The sequence below is a fragment of the Silurus meridionalis genome, chromosome 13, assembly GCF_014805685.1.
Source record: "Silurus meridionalis isolate SWU-2019-XX chromosome 13, ASM1480568v1, whole genome shotgun sequence".
In the NCBI taxonomy this organism is placed as follows: domain Eukaryota; kingdom Metazoa; phylum Chordata; class Actinopteri; order Siluriformes; family Siluridae; genus Silurus; species Silurus meridionalis.
Window position 1 is genome coordinate 17035873 of NC_060896.1, and position 13294 is coordinate 17049166.

General features: G+C 40.6%; 1 protein-coding gene across 9 annotated transcripts in view; it reads left to right on the plus strand.

The window, feature by feature from the left end:
- Positions 1 to 13294, plus strand: part of reln (reelin) — a 515746-nt gene that overhangs the window by 303666 nt on the left and 198786 nt on the right. For all 9 annotated transcript variants that reach the window (XM_046864386.1, XM_046864387.1, XM_046864388.1 and 6 more), the window contains 2 exons: positions 5375 to 5536; positions 5663 to 5899. In XM_046864386.1, the coding sequence (XP_046720342.1) occupies positions 5375 to 5536; positions 5663 to 5899 (399 nt within the window). The remainder of the gene's footprint in view (positions 1 to 5374; positions 5537 to 5662; positions 5900 to 13294) is intronic.

Consider the following 13294-nt stretch of genomic DNA (forward strand, 5'->3'; position numbering starts at 1 on the left):
GGGCCACTGGGCCCTCGGGCCCTTCCATCGGGTGAGTTGACTTGACCTGGCTAACTGACTTGAAGATAAAGCTTGCTGGAAGATCTCAAAAGGATTTAAGATCTCGTCCCGAAGAGTCGCTGCTGGGCTGTTCTAAGTGTTCGACTCTCCGGGCCTTCGGGCCCCGGGCATCTGAGCTTTTCCGGTCGAGCCGAGTGAGCGAGCTTGCTTTACTGTTGATTAGTTGGTTTCAAGATGTTTTAAAGGTCCTGAACCCCACCCATCTTTTGGGGAATGGCCAATGCTATGGCCTGAAATTTTGGAGGGAAAAACTCCCTTTGTTTCTGTGTTTGTGGGCATGGTTTCCGGGTTATACTTGCTTTGGAGAACTTAAAGTTTTATCCAAAGTGTATTAAGACAGTATGGTACATTTCATGATCAAATAAAATGTACCATTTTTTGCAAAATAAGGAACAGATAATTTTGGGGATCATTCTGATATTAGACATGGAAAGCAAAGACAGCATTAACACAGAGGTACATTACATACCAGTTAACATTTAACATACTATTAACATACCAGTACTGAAGGTATAACTTTGTTAATACAATGTTATATTCAGGTATATAAAATGCACCCTTGTAAGGAAAATTAAGAGAAGATAATTTCATGTCAACTTTGACATCAAGCCTTAAAAGAAAAGACAGCATTAAAACAGATGTACAATTTACCGGGACGAGTATTTAAGGTGTACCTTATGTTAATACAACATTATATTCTGGTGTATACAATGCACCCTTGTTAGGAAAGAAAGAATTAAGAGAAGATAATTTTAAATCAACTTTGAAATCAAAAAGAAGAGACAACATTAAAACAGAGGTATATTACTAATCCTTTTAAAGTGTAACTATTATTGAGGTAGAGTTAAACACTTGCTTTATTTATAGGAGACGATACAAACAAGATGTATGTTTGTGTCATTCAATTCAATTCAATTCATTTTTATTTGTATAGCGCTTTTAACAATGAACATTGTCTCAAAGCAGCTTTACACAGATAATGTGGTGATTAAACATAAATATGTTCTTTGTAAGTATGTTTGTCCCTGATGAGCAACTGTGGCAAGGAAAAACTCCCCGAGATGGCATAAGGAAGAAACCTTGAGAGGAACCAGACTCAAGAGGGAACCCATCCTCATCTGGGTTGCACCAAATGTCCATTTGAAGCAGATATACAATGTTGTGGGGTACAGTGATGATGATCAGAAGCAAACTGCACTCCCGAGTCAGTGCAGCAGACCGCCGACACCAACTACAGTCCAATCCGTCCTCAAAGCACCCGTTCTACTCCGAATTAAGAGACCGTCCCGAGCTGCACAGAAGTGTGAAGATCCAAGGAGGATAGGGGCAGGATCACTGGTCACTGGAGCCTCAGGAGCATGTTTAACTCGACCGAAAGAGAGAGAGAGAGAGAGAGAGAGAGAGAGAGAGAGAGAGAGAGAGAGAGAGAGTGACGGGAAGAGAAGGATATGGATTATTAAGTGTAACTATTGGTGTATGAAAGTTAATGTCACTGTGCAGTTTGACTCGCAAGACTCGCTATGGCAGCATAACTAAAAGGGAGAACCAGAAGGTAACACAGACATGAGGGATCTCTGGGATAAGAGACGACCCACCACACCACCGTCAACAAACCTGAGTGAACGTGAATGTGAGGGACGACAGCATACAAATATACCAGTTCACCAAACACTCTATATCCATGTTCCCTCCAGATCTGTGCCTTTACCTAAGAGAAATCTACTGATAAAAGGCTTGATGTGAAGTGGGACATTCTATTTATCAGTTAATTAATAAAAAAAATGCTCCCTTTTGGTGTGTGTGTGTGTGTGTGTCTGTATATGTGTGTGTGTCACAAACAAACGTACTGGGGCCGAGTTACGAGAGTGAATTGTTTTATGGTTTGAGGGTCCCTGTGAATTCAACCAGAGAGGCCAGGGGGTTATCTGGCTTTCTGGTGTGTGTGTGTGTGTGTGTGTGTGTGTGTGTGTATACTGTGTAAGGTATAAAGACTGGCTTGTGTTATCAGTTGAATGCTGCTTATCAGCTGGAGAGGTCAGGGTTTGTCCTGAAATTTGTGTCTTCCGGGGTGGGGGTGTGACACTGTGGTATACAAACTCTTAATAAAAGTGTAAGCCGTGGTGCTTATCCTTTGATTGAAAAGCAGATGTCAAGGGTTAAAAGGAAATTCCTGAGACATGAAGTCTAAATGACACGTGCCAGACGCTACAAAATATTAAATTGATTTTAGTAATTCAATAAAAAAAGTGAAACTCGTATATTATATAGATTTATCACACACAGACTGATATATTTCAAGTGTTTATTTATTTTAATTTAGATGATTATGGCTTACAGCTAATGAAAAGCCAAAATTCAGTATCTTAGAAAATAAGAATATTCTGAAAAGGTTCAACATTGGAGACTCATGGTGTCACACTCTATTCAACTAATTAACTCAAAACAAATGCTGTCAGCCTGCTTGAGCACTTCTGGCATTGCCACCTCCACCACCATAGAACCGCCCCCTTGCAACCTTCTTTGCTGAAATGGCATCCATCTTGCAAACACATATAAGGGTGCCAGTAACCTCCAATCTGTGCCATATTGTCTTCAAGGTTTGCCCTGATTAAACTCCAGTGTTTTTCCCTGAAATATTTAACCCTCAGTTACCAACCTGTTTCCGCCTGAATATTTTCACCTCCGGCCTTCAGACCGCTCTTGTTTTTCCGACTCTCCCCTCCATGTAACGGATCTCGGCTCTCAACGCGCTCTGGTTCTCGGCTCGGCTCACACTCACTGTGTTCTGGTTCTCGGTTTGGCTCGGCTCGCACTCAACACGCTCTCAATTCCACTCTCTTAAGAAATGAGATGGCCAGTAGAAAAACAGTCTTGACTCTTAGAAAATTTAAGGAAACCTCGGGCAAGGGCTTGAAGGGAGGCTTAGACAGGACCTTCAGCACTATGGCCAGGTCTCACAAAGGCACGCTCGGTCGCACCTGAGGCCTTAGCCAATGAGTACCGTGGAGGAAACGTGTCACTGGCGGGTTCTTCCCTAGCGACTGCTCAACAAGCAGAGCGTAATAGGCCGCAATAGCAGACACGTAAACTTTTAGGGTGGAAGGAGACAACACTTTGGCAAACTGTTCCTGAACAGCACTGGGCCAACTGGGCAGTTAACTGGATTTAACTGGTGGCCTTCGCACCATATAGTATACAGGCGCTACTTTGCGGCATACGATCTACTCATGAAGGGAGCTCTGGAGCTGAATGTGTGAGAGAAAACCAGAGGGGACAATGCAAAGGTCTCTTGAGTCACAAAGAGGTCCACTTGTGCTCTGCAAATCTGGGTGGAGCCTCCACTCACCCATGCCTGTGCCTTTGCATCGAAAGGGCATCTGCTCCTTGGTTCAAGTGTTCTGGGATGTATACTGCCCTCGGTGAGAGCAGGTTCCCTTGGGCTCACAGGAGGATTTGTCATGCCAGCTTGTAAAGGTGGCAAGAGCACAGAGCCCCCAGTGAATGATGAAAGAGACCACCGATGTGTTGTCCATATGGATCAGCACATGATTGCCTTGGGTTCGAAAGAAAATGCTTCAATGCTAAAAGCACGGCCAGCATCTTCAGGCAGTTGATGTGCCACAAGAGATGGGGCCCTTTGCATAGACCTTGGGCGGAGTGGCCACTCATTAACCCGACCCCCAACCCATGAGAGAGGCATCCATTGTTAACATTATGCAATGACAAGGAGCTCGCAAAACAGTGCCCTTTAACAGAAACCCGGTTTCCCTCCACATATCCAAAGGCCAATAAGGCTCGCCACGTAACCTTAATTGTGTGGAGTGGGTTGCCCTTACAGGAGAACCCTTTGGTCCTGAACCATCATTGCAGGGGTCACATATATATGTATGAGACCAAGTTGCACCACATTTGATGCAGCTGCCATTAGACCCAGCAGCCTTTGGAACTGCTTTACAGTGAGTGACTGACCTTTTCTCGCTCTCTTCATGGCTGTGAGGATGGACTCGACTTGAGCAGGAGATAACTGCACCCGCATAGTGGTCGAATCCCACACCATGACTAGGTAGGTAACGGAGAAAGTACACTTTTCTTAGCGTTCAGTCTTAACCCCAATTACTTCATGTGGGTAAGAATGACATCTTGATGCCGGGTCGCCAAGTGCTCTAATTTAACCAATATCAACCAATCTTTGATATAGTTCAGTATGCGGATGCCCTGGAGTCTCAAACTTCATCAAGGTGTGGGGTGAGAGTGTAAGGCCAAATAGAAGGACCCAATATTGGTAAACGTCGGCTCCAAAAGCAAACCACAGGCACTTACTGTCTGTAGGAAGGATAGGTAAGTGGAAGTACGAGTCCTTCAGATTTATCGTGACAAACCAATCCTCGGGACTGATGACAAAATAATTTACACATGATTCTGAGATACCTATGAACTTGTTAATTTCTTTTCTGAAAGGATTAACTAAGAAGTATGAGGATAGATTTAAACTGTAATTAAGGCCTGTTAAAATGGGTTAAGGCTACAGTTGCATTCAAGTACACATTTTGAACAGTTGATAACCTCAACAAGGAAAAATAATAATGAATTGGCATGCTAACATGTCATTCTACTACTCCTTCCAGGTTTCATGTTTGTGGACATAAACAACATAAATATCCTGTTTAAACACAACAAAAACATATAATTACTTACTTATTTATTATTTTTACTAAATCAGTCAACACAAAATTCATCACCAAGTTGAGTTCTTATGCACCATTAACAGCACTATGTAAACAAGTCACTGAAAAAACATTAGATGTTTTATTACGAGTGAAATTCAACTCAGCATGATTTTTCTAATCGGGGAGATCAGAACACTGAGAGAAAGGAGAGCTCACTTCACGCGTAACTCACTGTACACACAATTATTACAGAGTGTTGACATGTTAACATCTTACACATTGGTGCTTGGAGTCACCATGCTTCCAGCACAATGTGCCGTTTGCAGACTCTCCATGTGCCAAAACTAAATCTATTCCTCTCCCTCTTTTTCTTACATACACATTATATTTTAGGAACAATGAAAAGAAAGTTAATACAACAAACAAATAGCATATTTCAAGTATTTAGCAGTTCTAAGAGTTTGCACAGTCACTAGAAGAACACAGGAGACCAGTTTTAGCTTGTGATTCTTCAATTTATTCAGCTCACCCACTGGCAGTATAAGTATCAGTACCCATATCCAGCAATAACAGAAATATACAAAATTATGAAAGTTACATGCTTTACAAAATGTATTTGATTTATTGTATTTATTTTTTTATTATAGGTACCTACAGTTCACTCTGAGGTTGGGCAGTCGGAGTACCCTTAGTTCCTGTCCTGCCCCAGATCAGCCTGGGGAAGGATTGCTGCTGCATTACTCTTCAGATAATGGTATCAACTGGAACTTGCTACAGCATTACTCTTATGAAGGCTACCATGAGCCCAGGTAATTGCATCCTCTCCATCCTCTTCAACTATAATATTGTATTTTAGCTTTCTTATTTGATTACAAGACCAATACCTGCAGAGAAATTGTTAGGATGCACACTATACAGCATGCTCTCTTCGATAGGATTGTGTCAGTAGAGCTCCCACCTGATGCTAAGAAGTTTGGGGTACAGTTCCGCTGGTGGCAGCCACACCACTCAGGAAGTGGACAAGATGTTTGGGCACTAGATGAGATCAGTATGACATCTGTGCTTTTTAACACCATTAGTCTGGACTTCAGTAATGTGTTGGATGTCACACAAAGTCTGGGATTCTACTTGGGCCATGTGCAGCCATACTGCCAGCATGACTGGACTCTCAGGTAAACACACACAAACACACACACACACACACACACACACACACACACACACACACACACACATAATTATTCAGTTTAATATGTCTGGGCTGAAAGTTCACCTTTGTACATGACATCAATTCTAAGCACACTGGAAAGACAAATCAGAAATGGCTTAGGAACAACTCTGTGAATGTCCTAAAGTAGCCCATCCAGAGCCCTGACTTGAACTTTATTAAACATCTCTTAAGAAACCTGATAATGGCTGTTCACTGATGCTCCCCATCAAACTTGACCCAACATAAGAGGATTTGCCATGAAGAATGACAGAAAATTTCCAAAGTGTTTAAATTAAGTACTAAATAAAGGGTCTGCATACTTACATAAATATTATAAAAAAATAAAATTCAGACATTTCTAAAACTATGTTTTTACGTTGCCATTATGGAGTACTGACTGTGGAAAAATAAAATAAAAAAGTAAATAAATCAAATATAATAATGAACAATTGTAGAATCAGTCTGCCACATAGCAAAATTTAAAGTAAATGGGGTCTGAATATTTTTCAAATGCATTGTGTGTGTGTGTGTGTGTGTGTGTGTGTGTGTGTGTGTATATATATATATATATATATATATATATATATATATATATATATATATATATATATATATACCTACGTTTGTTTGTGTGTGTGTGTGTGTGTGTGTGTGTGTGTGCGCATGTGTGTGTAAGTAGTTTTTAAACTTGTAATTTTACTTTTAACCTGTTAGCCTGTTAATCTCAGGTGTCCATTTATACAGTCTGCATATAAATTAATAGCTGACCAATAACGGCTATTGTTATATATGTTTGGCTATTAATATTGATTTGGCATTCATATTTATGGCCAGGTTGACAGACAAGCTGTTTTACAGTCATGGCCATTAATATTGATGTCCGGCCATTCCAATCCCAACAATACATACACACACACACACACACACACACACACACAGACACACACACACACACATTATATTTTTTATACAATGTCCAGTTAGCACAAGCTGGAAACAGCTGTTTGTGCAGAACCAAGAGCTGCATCCTTTCCTCTCTTTGACCACTAAGAGTTTCTAAAGAGTTATAAAACTGAGGACTCACCCACATGGGGAATAAAAACCTCCCATATACAGTGGAACCTCGGGTTACGAGCGCCCCTGGATACGTAAAATTCAGGTTAAGAGTCGCAATTCATAAAAAATGTTGCCTCTAGTTACGAGAAATTTTTTAGGATACGAGCGTTGCGCACGGAAAAATCGCAGGCAGGTTAGTTTTTTTACGTATCGCCGCGTGCTCTCGCTGCGCTCTCGTGCAGCACATACACATCCGCTCGTCGCTCTAACAGTGTGGAATTACTGAACTTTAAATACTGTACGTATTCCTATCACCATGACGCCAACAAAGAAGCCTGGGAAAATTTGTATCGGGATACGAGCTTTTCAGGTTAAGAGTAAAGTGATGGAACCAATTAAACTCGTAACCCGAGGTTCCACTGTATTGTTAGAATCCTGCACTCATTGGCTACATTTTCCATCAATTATTTTGTTTCCATAATGCTACTGGCTGAAAACAAAAGGTTTGAAATGATAGGTGATGCAGAACAGAACGGCACGACACCTGCCTATAGAGTTTATACTGAAGTGTAGCGAATTTAGCTCGTAAAGAAAGGAAATATTTATAAGTAATTATGACGGGTTTTAGTTACTCATAAATATTTAAGTTAAGTTGAAATTGACGGTAATGGAATTAACGTTACACTTATTTGGTCTGTTCGTCCGGCGAACAGACAGTATAATCTTTATTAATTTTATAAAAGAGGTATCTCCCCGGCCAAGAGAGACGCAACCCCCCTTTACTTTATACCGTACAATTAATAGAGCATGTAGTTCAGATCGAATGTTGCAGGAACCTTAAAATGTGAGCAGCACTCAGAAACAATCACTTGTGAAAAATTATGACGTTTAATGAATGAGACAAACACAACATTAAACTAACTACACAACCAAACAAAAGAAGTAAAGAAAACAAGAATAAAAGTCAAAATAAACAAAAGTTAAAATTAGGAAAAGGAGGAAGAGAAAGAAAAAGAGGAAAGGAGAGAAAGAAAGGAAAGGAATGGCAAGCTTAAGCTTCAAAATTAATCACACCCTAACCGAGAAATCATCACAGAAATTTAAATTCAGCTTAAAAGATTTAATAAAGGGGTTCACACTTAAATACGCATTTAAATTGGTTAGTAAAACGGTTACTTGCATTGGCTTGTTGCACAAGAGTCTGGATGCGACAAAGAGATCTTTGAAGAGTCAGTTAGAATGAAGTCAGATGTTCTTCCAGGTTCTTCTGAAGATCAGAGCAGTTGTTGTTCTTAAAAAGTGAAGCTTGGAAAAAGGATTTGAGATCTCATCCCGAAGAGTCCCTGCTGGGCTGTTCTAAGCGTACGACTCTCTGGGCCTTCAGGCCCCGGTCGTCTGAGCCTTTCCGGTCGAGCCGAGTGATCGAGCTTGCTTTACTTGACTGAATGTTGATTAGTTAGGTTCAAGATGTTTTAAAGGTCCTGAACCCCACCCACCTTTGGGGGAATGGCTAATGCTATGGCCTGAATTTTGGAGGGAGAAACTCCCTTTGTTCATGTGTTTGTGGGCATGGTTTCCGGGTTATACTTGCTTTGGAGAACTTAGTTTTATCCAAAGTGTATTAAGACAGTATGGTACATTTCATGATCAAATAAAATGCACCATTGTTTGCAAAATAAGGAACAGATAATTTTGGTGATATTTTTTATATTAGACATGGAAAGCAAGGACAGCATTAACACAGAGGTACATTACATACCAGTTAACATTTAACATACTATTAACATAACAGTATTAAAAGGTATAACTTTGTTAATACAATGTTATATTCAGGTATATAAAATGCACCCTTGTTAGGAAAATAAAGAAAGGATAATTTTATGTCGACTTTGACATCAAGCCTTAACAGAAAAGACAGCATTAAAACAAATGTACATTGTACCGGGACGAGTATTTAAGGTATAACTTATGTTAATACAACATTATATTCTGGTGTATACAATGCACCCTTGTTAGGAAAGAAAGAATAAAGAGAAGATAATTTTAAATCAATTTTAAAATAAAAAAAGAAGAGACCACATTAAAACAGAGGTATATTACTAAACCTTTTAAAGTGTAACTATTATTGAGGTAGAACACTTGCTTTATTTATAGGAGAAGATACAAACAAGAGGTATGTTTGTGTTAGTTGATTAATAAAAGAATATTCCCTTTGGTGTGTGTGTGTCTGTATATGTGTGTCACAAACAGACGTACTGGGGCAAAAGTTCCGAAAGTGAATTGTTTTATGGTTTGAGGGTCCCTGTGAATTCAACCAGAGAGGCCAGGGGGTTATCTGGCTTTCAGGGTGGTGTGTGTGTGTGTGTGTGTGTGTGTGTGTGTGTGTGTGTGTGTGTGTGTGTGTGTGTGTGTGTGTGTAAGGTATAGAGACTGGCTTGTGTTATCAGTTGAATGCTGCTTTGAAGCTAAAGGGGTCAGGGTTTGTCCTGCTTTGTGTGTCTTCCGGGGGGGTATGACACTGTGGTATACAAGCTCTCAATAAAAGTGTAAGCCGTGGTGCTCATCCTTTGATTAAAAAGCAGATGTCAATGGTTAAAAGGGAGTTCCTGAGACATTAAGTCTAAATGACATCCACCAGATGTTACAGAAGCCCAAGATTCCGTCTCTTTTACTGTATTTTATTTTTTGTTTGTTATTTTTAGTGGGTGGTGTTAGTTGTTTTGTATATATACAGTGTTGGGCAACGTTACTTTTAAAAGTAATGCATTACAATATTGAGTTACTCCCCAAAAAAGTAACTAATTACATTAGTTACTTTTTATGGAAATTAATGTTATATTACTTTTGCGTTACTTTTGCGTTACTTGTATCTCTTTCACGCCTTACAGGTGTAACAGGTGTAATATAGATAATTGCCATTAAGAAATACGTTATATTAGGGCAAAAGACATGTCTTGAACATTTAAAATGCTTAATAACTTCTTAGAGAACAATAAGATGATCGACTAATTTTTGACCACAAGGCTGAACACTTTCCAGGCACTCTTCTGTACACTGCTTTGCAATCTGCCTTCGCCGTCAGAAATGTAACTATTGTTCATGTATATGGGTTAAGGGTGTGGGCTGCACACCGGTGATGTGGAGGGAGAACATACCTTTCGCTGTCATCTCGTAAAACATCGTGCAATTCCGTAAATATGACCTCATCCTCATCTACATCATTCTCTGCTTCATCATCAGCTTGAAACATTCTGAACTCTTTTACAAAGTTTGCGCTATTATCAGAGACCGTGGCAGTTTATCTTCCCACAAAAAGCAAATGAGCTGTGAATTTGCTCTCTCTCTCTCTCTCTCTCTCTCTCACACACACACACACACACACACACATCTGTAGTGCTGTGCTTTGCATGCAGATGTTTTTGTTTTTTTAAGTGGTATTTTTTGCAGTTGACAAGAGCTATTCACCAACACAATCTACACTTAACCATTATTCCTTTCTCCTTTTCCTCGACTTTTATTATTTATTATTTCGAATTTCAAAATAATAAGAATACTTCCAATACTTCCACAGTAATGTAATGCCATGGTTTGTCATCTCTGCTTCTGACCAGCTTCTGTTCCTGCGGCTCGCACGTAGGAGTGCGCGATTCTACGTGACTACGTTCATTTTAATTTAGTATTTATTTTTTTATGCAAAATAATTTATTTGAAAAGTAACTGGCATTACTTTTTTAAAAAAGTAACTCAGATATTAATGTGTAAATGTATAAAGTAACGCACTACTTTACCCGTTACTCCAGAAAAGTTATATTATTACGTAACGCACGTTACTTGTAACGCGTTACCCCCAACACTGTATATATATATATTGTCATGGTGTCAGGGATCCACCAGCCACACCCACGCCAACCCCTCCAATCACTCCAAGCAGCTCACCAACTTACTAATCATCCACACCTGGTCCAAATCAGTCACCACACTATAAAGACCCTGTTTATCCACATGCTCATCGTCCGTTCTACAGCTTAGGCTTGCGAACATACAGGACTGCCCAAACTACTCCGTTTGGTTGTTGCTCAGCTTACTAGCTTCAGTGTGTTTTCTGTGCTTTCTGCCTTGCCCTTTTTTTTTGCTTTCTCATTAAAAAAGCCTTTGTTGAATTCACTCGGTCTCCAGAACGTTCTTAGCGCCTGACACATGGTTACTCTTGTCCCTTATTATTAAATTTATTGTTAAACATTAACACCTCCAAACAATGGGATATCCGTCGTGCTGGCGTGGCACTGAAGGGGTCAATGAAGTTTATTTTATTTGAAGTATTTTACTTTGCTACAAGAGATTTTTAAGTACAGCTTTTTTATGCCTTTTTTGCCTGTTTTTGGACTCGGATTTTGTCTTCCCTGCATTGCTTGTTTTTTCCGGTATCTGTTTAAGACCTTTGTTTTCTAATGTTTTATTTAACTAAACCAGTTACACTTTCTCTCACCAGCTACCTGTGCTCATTAGTCTTTTTCCTTTTGCTATTTCATTAATTAAATACTGTTTTCACCATGCATTTTGCATGTACTGCATTTTAGGTCCTCCTTCCAGTCACACTCACTGACAGAATAATCTGTCCCTTTGTCGTGTTTCTGAGAGAATAATCTGGCCAACAATGGACCCTGTGGATGCCCAGAACCTGCAGTCCCAGCTAAACACCCTGAAGCTGGCTGCTGCATTGGAAGTATGTAAGCACCAGGAGTTTACTACTTCATTCTGAATTCTGTTTCAGCACTGGGATCCAGTACAAGCTCCAGCCACATTGTTGGACCCGGTCCCTATTTCGAGCTGCCTCTAAATCTCACTGGGGTTGGCGCTTAGCCTCCATTCTCCACTGAGGGTGCCACCCAGCCCCTGAGCCCTGATGGGGGGCTGCCCGACCTCAGCCTTTCTGGCTGGCTGGAAAAGATCACTCAGCTCTCCCGACCAGCTGAGCTCCCCAGCCTGTCTGCTCCAACATGTGCACCTCTTGGTCTTGCTGCATTGCAGAAAATGTCTCCCAGAACGCCTTCATTGGAAGCCTTGTACCACCGCCAAGGGTGCCGTTCCACCTTGTACCTGCGCCAAGGGCGCCGTTCCACCAAGGGCGCCGTTCCGCCTCATACCTCTGCTTTGCCAAAGGCACCGCTCCACCGCATCACGTCAGCCAGAAAACCTGGGTGTCCACCAGAGACCTGTTACAAGGAGGTTTGCTTCACGCTTCGCGTGACTTAACTTGACCACAAAATCATTCTACCCAGTGGCGGTCCGTCTCAAGTCTCTCTGTGTCCGCAGAGATTTTGGAAATGTTAATAACAACAAATAGCTCTAATGGCAGCAAAAAGTTATTCTATACTGGGCAGTGGGGAATAGAAAAATTTTACAAAAGCACAAATAGATTAAATATGCTTGGCTTAGTCCAAAAAATTAAATAAAAAAATAAAACAGCAATTATCATTAGGATAAAAAACTAAAAAAATTATAATATATTAAATAAATAAAATTTAAGTTAGATACAAAAAAAAAAAAAAACCCCCACAATACCTGCTTTTCAATGTCCACAATGTCCATGGTTAGATCATTGCAGATTTTCTGAACACAGGCTTCTTCCAGGTAAGGCAGGGACTTGAATCTTGGATCAAGTGCTGTGGCTCTGTGCAGATAATCCTGAACACCAGGGTCATTGTATCTGCCTTTAAGGTCTTTAGTGATGGCTGCCTTAGCTTCTTTGATGGTGGTACTGTCCTCTGCACTTGACGTCATGGATTTCAGTATCATCTTCTGCAGTTGGATAATCGATGAAACTGAGGGGGATGTTTCTGTGCTCATAAGGGTGATTACATTCTTCAGAGGTTTGAGAATATTAATGAAACTCTCTGCCAGTTTTGTCTCACTTTCAGCTAACAATGCAATGTCCTTGACTTTCTTCATATCCTTGACCATTACGGCAGAGTAGATGGTAGCCGAATTCACTACGTAACAACTCGTTGGAACTCCACATACGACATGTTAGAGTTCCAACGAGTTGTTACGTAGTGAATTCGTTTGTGAACAGGCAATTCCAGCATATCCTGCTTGGTTTTCAGGGCATGGGCAGCTGTTGTGCTTCGGTGAAAGAAGCTAACCACCTTCCAAACCTTCCCCAAGAGTCGGGATACTTTAGTGAGATTGCACTCTTGGCTGCAAGGTTAACTGTGTGTGCGAAGCACCAGATCTGTGGCCCAAGTCCCGCTGCTAAATGGATAGCATTCACTATATTTTTAGCATTATCTGTAGTAACAGG